Source organism: Conger conger, chromosome 8 (assembly GCF_963514075.1).
Source record: "Conger conger chromosome 8, fConCon1.1, whole genome shotgun sequence".
NCBI classification, from domain to species: Eukaryota; Metazoa; Chordata; class Actinopteri; order Anguilliformes; family Congridae; genus Conger; species Conger conger.
The window spans coordinates 63,329,445-63,343,193 of record NC_083767.1 but is presented as its reverse complement, the minus strand read 5'-3'; the positions used below and the strand labels follow the sequence as shown (position 1 = coordinate 63,343,193).

The 13,749-nt window shown below is 48.7% G+C and overlaps 1 protein-coding gene across 1 annotated transcript in view; it reads left to right on the top strand.

The window, feature by feature from the left end:
* The window catches only part of LOC133135879 (uncharacterized), a 40,237-nt gene that overhangs the window by 22,384 nt on the left and 4,104 nt on the right, over positions 1–13,749 (top strand). Inside the window, exons 2-3 of the mRNA XM_061253203.1 lie at positions 6,233–6,367; positions 7,246–7,728. Coding sequence (XP_061109187.1) covers positions 7,251–7,728 — 478 coding nt within the window. The 5' untranslated portion in view covers positions 6,233–6,367; positions 7,246–7,250. The remainder of the gene's footprint in view (positions 1–6,232; positions 6,368–7,245; positions 7,729–13,749) is intronic.

Here is a 13,749-nt window from a genome sequence, read left to right as displayed (position 1 = left end):
TTTTGACCCTAGGTTTGCTCCAGCCTGAGCGAGATTTTCAGCTATTGGGTTTGAAGGAATTCTGAATGCAGAGGAGTTTGCTGTCCCTCCCTTTTCTGCCTTGTCTTGTTTTCCTTTTTCTTTTTCCCTCTTATCAGCTGCCCTTTGAGCGTAGTATTTTGACACTCGATCTGAGCATTTTACGGCTTCTCTCATTTCTGTCATAGTGCTTCTTTCGGGGAGGGCCAGGAATCTTTCATGTCCAGGCCTGTTTCGTGTAACCTCGATTAGGGCCTCCTGCAACTGAGAGGCTGGCACAGTAGCAGCCAGGTCATTAAAAACATACAGAAGACTGCTGCCTTCTTTTAGGCTTACTTTTGCATCTCTTAATGCTGAGATTAGCCCCTGATTTAAATGATATCCAGCTTCCGCCAATATCTCTTCCTCTTCTGCATCAGCATCATATACTCCTGCTCCAGTCCTGGCCCACCACATTTTTCGAGCCATTACTGAGGCCCCTGCTTTGGTTAGTTTTCGTCGTGTTCTCCGGACATAAGCGTCCATATCCTCCCCTGGACGGGGATCAGGAATGGTTGCTTTTAAAGCTTTAATTTCATTAAGTACATTGGTGCAGTTGTCTATCTGACTCGACAACTCACCAGTTTGAAAAGGGGTAAACCTGCTCATCTGAATTCCCCGAGGTGTAGAGTGTCGGTATTCTTTTTCCTTTTCATTTGGGCCTAAAAATTCCCTACTAGGTATTTCAACTGTATCTAGGAATCCTACCCTCGTTCTTTCTCTTGTTCTTGATCTGGTTTCAGGTCCTTTCCATATTCTCTCGCTAGGAGGTTCAGGGGGAATTAGATCATCATCATACTCCCTTGCTTGAATATCATAAGATAGGCGTTGCCTGCTATATCTTTCATCTGAATTTCTTTCTTCTATGATTGGGTTATTCATGGCATCTCTAACTACTCCTCTCAGGTGGCTGTATCCTCCTTCGACTGCAGTTCTTATTACCCTGTCAGTGTAGCCAGCCAGTCGCATGTCTTCCTGCTCCGGTAAACACATAAGCTGTAGGGCCTGTGTCTGAGGGACTACTATTTCCCCTGTCACCCGGGAAAGTGGGCCTACGCTCCTGATAGGGTGGTCTTCGGGATAGCCACATCTTCGCTGGGTTCGGAGAGGGTACATAAAGCTTCCCCCTTCTGCCATTATTGGTCCTGGTTCAGGCTCAGCCGCATAGGGTCTACTAGCTTCACCTAAATCATATGATTTTCTGGGTCTAATTCGGCCTTTCATCCGCTGAACAGGGATTGTTTGCCACACGTTAGTCAGTTCTGGCTCGGAGTCCTCCTCTTCATCTGTATATGGGTATGGAGGGGGTCTGTTTGTCTGTATTGGACCTCTAGGTCCGTCTGCTCCCCTTCTCTGTGGTTCGGGTGATCCCCCAGCAGGCCCTCGTGTCCCACCAGAGTCTCTTCCTCTTCTCCCCTCACCTGAGGGCTCAGACAGTCTTCCTACACTGATCAGTGCTAGTGATGTTGTTGGAGGTGTAGGCCTTACCTCCTCATCGCCTCTTCTAGGGGTTGGGCCTAGGGGGTTTGGTCTTTGTATTGATTCAGGGCCTCTTGTGTTTGGATTTAAGGGTGTGAAGGGTAGTAGGGATTCTAATTGCCTATTCACTGTGTCAGGTAAAGGTTGTGGATATGTTAATCCGTCGTTTGGATCAGCAGGGGGAGGATTAGATGGAGGGGGTGGTGGGGGTGGTGGTAGTACGGGTATTACTCTAGGTTTAGGTAGTATTGGAGGTTTAGGGTGAGGTCGCCCTTTAGGCCCTAATGCCGCTGGTAGCAGCCCTGGATATGGAGTCCCTGGCCTTACCAAGGCCCCAGGCTGCAATCTGCTGGGGCCTAGCTGAGGATCCTCCTCCCACTCATCTCCAACGGGGTCAAATTCTTGTGCTCCTACTACGGTGCTGGTAGGATTTATGTGGCTCCTCCTTTCTTGTATGAGTGAATGCCAAGGAATCCCCTCCCAACCAGGGGGGTGTTCTGACCGATCAGGAAGAGGCGCCGAAGGGGCTATTCCATCCCAGTCTTCAAGGTTTTCTATGAGCCCTGTCATAGAAATCAAGGAGTCCCTCCTCCGGCCTCCAGCCCTTCTAGAATCGCCTGGCCCTCCTAGGCCTGGATAGGCCATATCCCAGATTTCATTTAACAGTTTTCTTTCTATTTTATCTGTCGGTTCAGTGCCTTTTTCAAAGTACTCAGCTTGCATTGCATATTGAGAAGGCATACGATATGGTTTACAGCCTCGATACAACCTCCCCATTTCATCCTCAGCGCGATTCCATATTATCAGGAACACCGGAGAACCGATGGAATCGACATTGATAGCCTGAGCCACTCCCATTAATGCCTCTAAGCTGTCTTTAATACTGCCACCGAAATTCCCACTTCCTGCTAAGGTTGTGGCTACTATTCCCCCATCTCCAATTGTCTCTGAAGCTCGTATTAATCTCATATAGTAACTGTACAACAGTGCCTTCGATCTAGTAGGGTGTTGCCCATAAGGGGGCACATGACTCAAAATTGCAGTTATATTTGGACCTAATTGAGCGGGATGTACATCTGCTGCTTGGGAGATTATTACCTTACGCGCCGTATCCTGTTGAGCCAACAGTAATCTACGTTCATACCATCCTCCCCTTTGATCATGCCCATCTAATATTCTACTAATTGCCCATGACACACCTGCTCCAGCACTCTGGCCAAGGTTGCATGGATCTGCTAAGTGCAGCGGCCAAGGAAAAGGCCTCTGCACTTCATGGAACAGTGATTCCACCGCTCCGAAATATATTTCTATATGGGGGTCTGGCATCTCACTGACAGCCATTTTCCCACCTATTTATAAATTGATATTTATACTATTACTTTATTAGAATCTACTGTCCTATACAGTTTTCTAATATTGTAACTTATTCTAAATTACTTCGATTCCTTTTGAGTTCGAGTATTTACGGTTTCACTACTTAGGTGCCTATCACCTTTCTCTTCAGTGCCAGTAATCAACTCGAGACCCTCGAGTAGGAATCCACTCGGACAATGCCTCAATAGGCCGTGAGCAATTCTCTGCTGCTCGAGCCCCACGTTGGGCGCCAAAATTGTCGTGAGCCACGGACCCCTTGCCGAGCTCAGACCTCACGTTCCCACGAGCAGTACCTCACAATGAGGTGTCTCGGGGACGAACTGAAGTACTCCGAACGTCCTGGAGCCCTGGTAAGTTCTACTGAACTTCCAGCCCAGTCTCGAAGTGAAGGGTGTGATGCAAATCTGGTAATCGATGTCCTGTATTCAATGTATTTCTCTAAAGACTCTTTATCACATATGATTATAGTAAGATATACTTTATTATAATCAATCAAAAGAATAGAGTTATACAGATTACAGTGTACATATCATCTTTTGCAGTTTGCTAATCACATGCAAGTTACATATACCCCTCTTAGCTCTTTCTAAATTACCTTTCCACCACGATGTTTAAAAATCAAGGTACACCCTTCCTATATCCATCCTCCTCTTTGGCCTTTACCTTATCTTATGGCTCCCCCTTCACGGAGATAAAAGCTACTGAACTTCCATTAATACAATGGGTACGAACACCCCTAAAGTCTACTACTTATTTATATCGTATATAGTATCTTTCTAAAAAATAAAAGACATAAAAATAAAAGGAAACTTATAATGTATTACTTCTATGTATTACTTTTCCTACTTCTACAAGTAATATAAATTATAATTACCACTCATGCCCTAAATATAGCCAGCTTGTTTTCTGCGGGATTTGATCCCTCCTCCTTGCTGTTGATGAGCTCTTTGAACAGCTGCATTGGTTTGGGAATCTGGGGCAGGATCAGGACCCAGACTTTCGAAAGACGTGACTTTGCACTTCGTACTTCTCCTGCCTGTTGTCTGGGATGTGCACTGGTATTTCTTCGAACACGTCGGGGGTTTTTGCAGTGCAGTCGCAGCATGTGCCTCTCCTCACTGACACTGAGGTTAGGGGGGGAGGCTTCAGGTTCTTGCGTGGGTCCAGCAGGAAGGTGTTCTGTAGCGTGGAGGAACCCCGCGTCCCGTCTGTTGGCCTCCAGGTGCAGTTCACGGCTCCAAGCATGTTGTAAAAGCCCTTTAACTCTTTCACCAGCTTTTCTGTATGATGAGGGATGCGCGTGAACACCTCTTCGACATCAGTCCTGCTGTCACAACTCTTGGGCTGAGTCCGCACCGCGTACGTCACTCCTCTCTCCATATCCATATCCTGGAGTGGCGCGCAGAGGGAGCGCGCCACTCCAGCTTGACTGTCTTGCGTTGCTCTCTCTTCAACAGCTCGTAGATATCTTCTGAAGCCAAATTCTGGGATCCTGCTCTAAGGTCTAAAAACTTATCCCTTATATATCTTTTTTGCATACAAAAGTGTACCTTTTTTGATAAGAAATGCCCCCATTATGTCAAGCGGGAAGACATTTATCTTTTATATAACCTGTTTTTTAATGATCATATTAATTATTTCTGTTTTTCCAATTGTCATTTTCTCATACCTCAAAAGAACTGTCCCCAATATTTTATTTCATGGGCCCCTCTGGTTTGGGAATTTCCCCCATCTTAATATATGAGTGGAAAAACACTAGCCCTTATGTTGTTTTTAATGAACCTATTCATCACTGGTGTCTGTGTCAGTTTCATAATCTCTCCTTGACTTCCTCCAAACTTTGATTTCATGTAAGCCAGACGTTAAAGCCTGCCACCATCCCAACACCCTCTTTAGGTGCCCCTTTTTGTGGCGCCTTAAGGGGTCTACAAAGGTCATCCAGCTAATAGCTGAGTGTAATTCATCATTCAACTCCTCTATAGTCAGTCCTTTAAATCTATTCGATAAATTATTTGTGTTATCCTCAGAGGGGCCCGTGAAGCCTCTTAATTTTTTCTCGGTATTGACGTCCATGCCATTTTCCTTATCTCTTTTACATTTTTCAATCTCCTCCTGCTCTTTGATTTCCCAATTATTTTCATTGTCTTTCTCATCCTGTTTTTTTAACCAGGCCTCGTGCTCCTCCCCTGTAGGAGCCAGCCCACACGTGTCAACCAAGTATGTTATCACATCTATCGTCTCCTTGAATGCAAAACTCCCTGGATCCCCAATTTTCCGTTCTGCGTGTTCAGCCCCTTCCATGGTCATGCTAGAACACATTCTACGCATGGCCTCAGTCAGGCCTTTTGCCTTGCTCTCTAAAACCCTGAATCTAAGTCCTCTGACTTCAGACTCCTCAGTATCCATATACGGTTGTACATTTATTTTATACCATATACTTTTCCTCTTACGGGAGCTTTTACTCCTACCCCATTGGCGTGTGCGAGGGGTTAACAATGCATTCCTGCTTAACCCATCTTCTGTCAATCTCTCATCAGGAGGGCCTAGGGCCGGGTCCTCGACAGAAGCATATCAGTGGACCTTGAGCGGGTGGCTTTATACTGGGGTCTGTACTCCTGGTGGGAGGGGCTGTCTGCATGAGAAGGGGAGGGGGCGCAACGGGTGTTCTATAGATCACGTGATTTCTCGGAAAGTCTTACATAATATGTTGGTTGGTTGATGGTTATGATCAAAATTTTTAATTTTAATTTTTACATTTTTATTGCCATTTGGCAGACGCTCTTATCAAGCCACCATGTCTGGCACCAACAATCATTTCACGGTCAAAGTCACTTAGATTACATTTCCCTCCATTCTGATGGTTGATGTTATTATTAACTGAAGCCCCTGACCGGTATCTACATGATTGTATGCATTGCACTGCTACGTGTAAATAGGTGATTAGATACAAGTGTTCCTAATAAAGTGCTCAGTGAGTGGATATATATATATATATATATATATATATATATATATATATATATATATATATCCCACAAAGGATCAAATATGGAATTATATTTGCATGCATCCTGCACTTTACACAGAGAAAGATGGAGCACTTGTGCCTGCCACAGCTGACATAGCAACAAGGCTAAGTTTTTCCGAGAAATCACATGGTCTGTAGGAAGCTGGGGCATTACACTACAGCACATCATTGGTATGTGGCAGACGCTCTTATTCGGAGCCATGCGCAGCAAAGTTCAAAGTGCACACCCAAAGTGGGCTGAAAGACCCTACAGGGAAGTACAATTTCAAGGGCTAACAATACATTCCCCTGCAGACAGCCGCAGCCTCTCACACCACGAGTACAGATCCCAGGATACAGAGCCACCCACAGGTCCACTGCTCCAGTGGTGCGCTTCCAGGGAGAAGACGAACGAACAAATTATCCCACACTTCGATATTACGGACCCAGGTGAGCTCTTTCTCATTATTAAACAGTAATATCTTCAGTCAAAGGTGTAGTGATCAAGTGCCACCTACAGTGCACTGCGTAAGTTTTTCTAACTTACTTATTTCACATTTACCCTTCCGGTGTATATTGTGGTGAACAGACTTCATTTGGCCATTATACTAATGAAATGGTATAATATTGCCTTTATTGTGGTGGATACATTGCCACAGAAATAAATATTTTCAGTCAAGTACATTTAATGGCTTTTTGAAAGTGAACTTGTTTTTCGCTCACATGAAACTGGGAGGTAACTAACGCAGATCAATTTAATTTAAGTTCCTATATTTTTTAAAGTTACGAGCGTGACCGTTAAGGAAGCTTCATGAAATAAGAAGACATAAAAGAACGTCTGTCTATTGCAAAGGCGCGTCCCATTGTTTTGAGTCCTTTTGGGTAAAATACGGCGACACTTTAGACCATTTAATTTCAGCATTTTGAGTTTAATGCTTGCTAAAGTACCTACCGTCAATGCAGCTAGTGTACTGTCCTGTCCTGCAATCGAGAAGGCGACATTTGGACTGAAATAATGTGTTCTTAGTATTTCTATTCGGGAAACTGCGCAGTTTTCCCTTTACACTGTACAAATCGCGTGAAAATCTAACATCCAATATCGTTCAAGAGTAATTTAAAAAACAAAACAAAAACAAAAAAACAAAGCCATGCACGTTAGCCTGCAAAGGAGCATGTGTGCTCAGTAATAATTCATATACACGGCTTTACGCGAATATAATTGTCTGATTACAAATCTATTATTGTGCAGCACAGGAAAAAAAAAAGGAGCTCACTGCATTTATAAAAGGTGCTGTAATCTCTCATTTGAATATGCTTTTCATCCACAGAGACAATGCAGGATGCACAACAGCAAGAGCAGAATTTCATCAGGGCTGTTATCCCACAGCTCAAAAATGGAATTGAGCATTTTGAAACCGTTGCAACCATTCTGCTGGCCTATGATGAGTCAAAGACACTAGTGCTGCAGCAAGCTATTGTTCAGGCCAAATGGAGCCTAGAATGGGCAGAATCTGCTGCGTCCAGTCAGCTGTCGCAGGTGGATGCACTCACAGAGAGTCTGACCGCCAGGAAAGGAGAACTGGACCGTGAGCAGATAAATAAAGTGAAAGAACTGGAAAACTTGGAAACAGAAAGCCAATGCATAGCTGACTGCATGGAGACGTTCAGAAAGTCTCTAGATGATGCTCGGAGAGCCCGAGATTCTGCTCGGGGAATTCTTGAAGACCTTGAAAGAAAGCAGAGGGTGACTGAGGCCGTGCGGGATGTTGCAATCGGAATAATGTTCATCCCCATCATCGGAACCATCCCTGGTGAGATACTGTCGGAAAATGATGTGCATTTTTACAATGCCAGTTTCAGTTACTGTGGAATTTCCCTTTTTTTAAATACATTTATTTAAGATTTTCCCCTTTTCTACAAATTTGGTTGCCCTATCTGATCCAATGAGTGTTAGCTGGGGGATACACCGGCCACACCCCGTCCCTATGGCGATCCGAGAAGAACACGGGTCTCTTCAAGCCGTCTCGTCTCGTCACGTGCTCGTGACTCCGAGGCGGCCGGGGTGCTGTTGTGCACAGCCATCCGCTAACCCTGCCGAGACGCTCCCTCTGGAGCAGTGAGCCGGCCAAACTTTGGCATCTTAGTCTGTTGCACCACCGCGGCTCCAGAATTTCCCTCTTTAAATGGTAAATGGCAGGCATTTATATAGCGCCTTTATCCAAACCCCAGTACAAGTGATGCTTCTCCATTCATCCATTCATACACACACTAACACACTGACGGCGATTGGCTGCCATGCAAGGCCCCGACCAGCTCGTCAGGAGCATTTGGGGGTTAACACCACAAACACGACCAATTTCTATCTCGTTAAGCATGTGCACCATTGTTGCATGAGGTTCAGAGAGATTTCTGTTTCGAAATTTCAGACACTACTACTGTGAGGTTGGGGTGACGGAGAGCCAGTAGCGACTAAAGGGAAAACCCTTATAAGCGAGCACGCAAGCGTGTTCGCCACTAAATCCTAAACGAAACAGAGGTTTTAAACAAATCCCTTCTCCCGGAACAGAGGGAGCAACGAAAACCAACCCGAAGGCGAATCTAAAGAGTAACAGAATTAAAGCCGAAACAGCGGCTGAGCGAAAATAAAGCAACCCTTACAAAACAGGGCGAAACTCAAAACCAAACTTGGTGTTTTGCCAGACCTCAGCAAAGGTAGGGAACTGAGGAACCCGAAAAGAAAATACAACCTAGCGTAAAATGCTAGGCACAATAAAATAAAAACCTCGAGAAGCAGCTCGGGAAGAAAAGCAAACCAAAATACAAATACCGGGGACAACGTCCCTCTACCCCCGACTCACACGAGTCTGAAATAAAAAAAAAACACAAAACCTTTTTTTGTTTGGGAAGGCGCCAGTGTACAATACAGAAATACTGCATGTTGTCAAATACACACACCAGCACAATACCTGACTCACTACTAACCGAGTCTACCATGTGCTTTTACCGGCTTGGCTCAAGAGCGAACAGTTGACACACAAGCACCGAAGTGTAGTTGGTACCTAGCTTAAATACTCTTCCCGGGAGGTAATTACCCTGGAGTTAACGAGGATCAGGTGGAAGCAATGATCCTCAGCCCTCAGGCGGTGACAAGGGGTATTACCTCCCACCATGACAGGACCCCTCTGCTAAGGAGCGGCCCAAGACGCTCCTTCTGCCCCTCGCCTGTGAAACTCATGGATAAGCTCAGGGTCCAGAATGTCCCTCGAGGGGACTCAACATCCTTCCTCAGGGCCAAACCCCTCCCAGTCTATGAGATACTGTTTGCCCCTACCCACGCGACGCTCCGCCAGGATGCGTCGCACGCTGTAGACCGCCTCCCCGTCAATTAGGCATGGAGGTGGTGGCGGGACCCCCGCAGGAGCCAACACACTCGTCGACACCGGTTTAAGGCGAGACACGTGAAATGTGGGATGGATTCTCATAGACCGGGGCAGTTGCAGGCGCACCGTAACGGGATTGATTTTCTTAATGATCTTGAACGGCCCTACGAAACGCGGTGCGAGCTTACACTCCCTGTAGCAGGGCGCCGGCTGGCGGCGTCTGTTGGCCCACCTTTTCTGGTTGCAGCCCTCACCTTGCTCCATGTGGCCCGGCACCGCCGAACAAAGGCCTCCGCCGAGGGCACCTCGTTCCCTCTCTCCAAGTCCGGGAACAGTGGCAGCGGGTACCCGAATTGCGCCTCAAACGGCGAGAGCCCTGTGGACGCGTTCTGTAGCGAATTGTGGGCGTATTCTGCCCACGTAGGCTGACGACTCCCCAAAGTGGGGTTGTCAACCGCCAGGCACCGTAGCGTATTTTCTAGGGTCTGGTTGGTGCGTTCTGTCTGCCCGTTGATCTCAGGGTGAAAACCAGAGGACAGGCTAGCCGAAGCACCCAGCAGGGAACAGAACGCCCGCCAGAACCGGGATGCGAACTGGGGACCCCGATCCGATACCACATCCTGAGGTAACCCGTGCAACCGGAACACGTGGTCGACCACCAACCGTGCGGTCTCCACTGCCGAAGGTAATTTTGGCAGTGCCACGAAGTGGGCCGCCTTGGAAAACCGGTCCACCACCACTAAAATGACCATTCTCCCCTCGGATGGTGGGAACCCCGTGAGTGATAAAATCCAGCGCGATGTGACTCCAGGGCCGCCTCGGAACCGGTAACGGATGTAGCTGCCCCGCAATAGGACTGTGGGAGCCCTTGCTGCATGCGCAAACTGGGCATGCGACCACAAATTCGCGGACATCCCTCTCCGCTAACCGTGAGGCATGTCCCCATTGCAGCACTTGGGACTGGACCCCCGCGGGCACAAAAAGGCAGTGCGGCGGACCCCCCCCTTGATCCGGGTCTCGACGTAATGCTCTACGCACGGCTGACTCAACCCCCCAAATAACTGGTGCCATGATCCTAACCCCAGAAAGGATAGGTTCCGGATTGTGTTCCCGGTCGGTTTTGTCGCCAACCCGTGAGAGAGCGTCTGGCTTAATGTTCTTAGAGCCGGGGCGGTACGTTACCGTGAAAGAAAAACGCGCGAAAAATAGTGCCCAGCGGGCCTGACGAGAGTTGCGCGTTTTAGCAGTCTGGATGTACTCCAGGTTCTTATGGTCCGTCCACACTGTGAACGGATGTTCTGCACCTTCAAGCCAGTGCCGCCACTCCTCCAAGGCCAATTTGACTGCTAGCAGCTCTCGATCCTCCAAGTCGTAGTTTCTCTCAGCCTGAGACAGTGACCGAGAGAAGAACGCGCAGGGGTGCACTTTTTTATCTTGGGGAGACCGTTGTGAAAGAATTGCCCCCACCCCCCACTCGGAGGCATCAACCTCCACAATAAACGTAAGGGACGGGTTTGGGGTTATCAGAATGGGTTCCGAACAGAACCTCTTCTTTAACTCCACGAACGCTGCCTCCGCCCGAGGGGTCCAGACGAAATGCGCCGGGGCATTCTTTTTAGTGAGCGCAGTGATGGGCGCGACTACCGTGATAAAGTTCCGGATGAACCGCCGATAAAAATTGCCGAACCCTAGGAATCTCTGCACCTGTTTCACAGGTCCATCTCGGTTTTGCGGGCGGAAACGATGAAACCGAGGAACGACACCGAACTCGCGTGAAACACACACTTCTCTGCCTTCACAAAAAGGCGAGCTTCTAATAAGCGTGCCAGTACCGTTTTTACATGTTGAATGTGCTCTGAGAGGGTGGCGGAGAATATCGTCTAGATAGACGAAGACGAATCTCTCCAGCATGTCTCGAAGCACATCATTGACGAGCGCCTGAAACACTGCGGGGGCGTTGGTGAGGCCAAATGGCATAACCCGATATTCATAATGACCAGAGTGTTTGTTGAAGGCTGTTTTCCATTCATCGCCTTCCCGTATGCGTACCAAGTTGTACGCATTACGGAGGTCCAATTTCGTGAATACTGAGGCTGTTTGCAGGCGCTCGAATGCCGAGTTCATCAATGGCAGGGGGTACCTATTCTTTACGGTGATGGCGTTCAGTCCTCTGTAATCGATACAGGGCCTCAGGCTCCCGTCCTTTTTTTTAACAAAAAAGAACCCCGCCCCAGCCGGTGATGAGGACGGTCGGATGAACCCGAGGGCTAGGGCTTCCTGAATGTATTCTTTCATAGTCCGGCTCTCCGGCACTGACAATGAATAGAGTGCACCCCGGGGCGGAACTGTACCTGGATGCAAATCTATGGCACAGTCGTACGAACGGTGGGAGGGTAACGTGGTTGCCCGTTGTTTACTAAAACCCTCAGCTAAATCCCGATACACCCGCGGGACATTTGATGGCAGCGGGAATGCAATAGCCCCCACCATCCGGTCCTCACTCCCACTCATAGGGGTTTGTTCTAGGCTCTCGGTTTCCCTGTCTGTAGCGTCACTATATTCTCCCTCATCTATAGGGAGGCTCCAGTCGCAGACTGGGTCCCACACCAGGCTCCCTTCCGGCTCCTCCTCCTCCGGTATCCTAACCTCAGAGCCTAGGAGCTCCCTAGACTCCTCCTCGTCCAGTTCGGAACCTATGTCAGTCAGTGGGAGGGGTCGGGGAAGCATTCCCACGGTCCGTGTGAGCGGCGCACTGCGGACCCCACTGAGACACCGGGTTATTGCGGCTACCCCAGTTTATGTGAGGCTGATGTTTAACGAGCCAGACGTGTCCTAAAACTATTGGATACGCCGGGGATTCCACCACATAAAAGTATATGCGCTCCCAGTGCCCCCGAAGCGGGATACGCATAATCAGCCGCTCTGTCCGCAGGAGGACCACTCCGGTCCCCAATGGACGCCCATCTAGTGCTATAATCGACTGAGGCTGCGGCATAGAGCGAAACGGCAGCCCCTTCCCTTTCGCCCACTGGCGATCAATAAAATTATCCACCGCCCCGGAGTCTATAAAGGCTTCTGCCCCCACAGTGACCCCTTTCCAAGTGAACTCAACTGGTATGATGGTGCGAAAGCTAATACCCTCGAGCGGTCCCACTCGTGACTTTCCCTCCACTAGTGGGACTGCTCTTTTACTTTTAGATCAGGACAGTTTCTGCAAAAGTGCCCTGGTCGATGGCAAAGAAAACATAGCCCTTCTCTCCCGGGTCGCTTTCGTGAACATGCCAGAGTGGTAACCCCCAGTTGCATCGGTTCCTCCCCTTTGTGTGTCTCCTGGTTCCCCTCAGCCCGTATAGTCCTACCTAGGGGCGGCGGGCTAGGCCAATTATTTCTGCCCGTCTCGTTCCCGCATCCGGTTATCAATTCGAATGGCGGTGGAAATCAGCGCCCCGAAAGTCTCCGGGGATTCCAGGGTAGCGAGGGCATCCCTAACAGGGTCTGATAATGCCCCCATAAACAGTCTCATCAGAGGGTCATCCGCCCACCCCGTCTCCCCGGCCAGAGCCTGAAATGCCACAGAGAATTTGGCTACACTCTGAGTCCACTGCCTCATTCGCTTTAGGCGGGCAGCGGCCTCTTTGCCAGTGATGTTATGGTCGAATACTCTGGTAATTTCTTGGATGAGGGACTGAGAGGCACTCATTATGGGTGACTGGCCACGGATCAGTGGTTCTGCCCAGGCCAGGGCGGTACCGGTCAGTAAAGAGAGAATAAATGCTACCCGGGCGTCCTCAGTAGAGAACCGGGAAGGCTGTGCTTTAAAGAAAATCAGACACTGCGAGAGGAACCCCCTACACTCGCCCGCCTCTCCCCCGTACAGCAACGGTAACTGTAGCTTGGGCTCCCAGACCATAGGCATAGTAAGCGAGTAAGGGGGAGCCGCAAGTTGGGGAGGAGTGGGTGGTGACGGATTGTCTGGGGATGCCTCGCGCACCTGCGCTAAATGAAATTCACTCGCTAGTTGGTGAAAACTTGGCACGTCCTGCTGCCCACCTAACATCATCCTGACGCTGAAACACTAGGGTCTGCTGCTCCAAGGTGGCAGCCTGCTGAGCCTGCAGCGCCTGCTCCTGCCTACTTAGCGTAGCCTGCTGCGCAGCTACCACCGCTTCTAGTGAGGAATCTCCCCCCTCCATTCCAAAACTAGTCGCTGGTCGCTCCAAGATGGCTTGTGTGTTCTGTGAGGTTGGGGTGACGGAGAGCCAGTAGCGACTTAAGGGAAAACCCTTATAAGCGAGCACGCAAGCGTGTTCGCCACTAAATCCTAAACGAAACAGAGGTTTTCAACAAATCCCTTCTCCCAGAACAGAGGGAGCAACGAAAACCAACCCGGAGGCGAATCTAAAGAGTAACAGAATTAAAGCCGAAACAGCGGCTGAGCGAAAATAAAGCAAC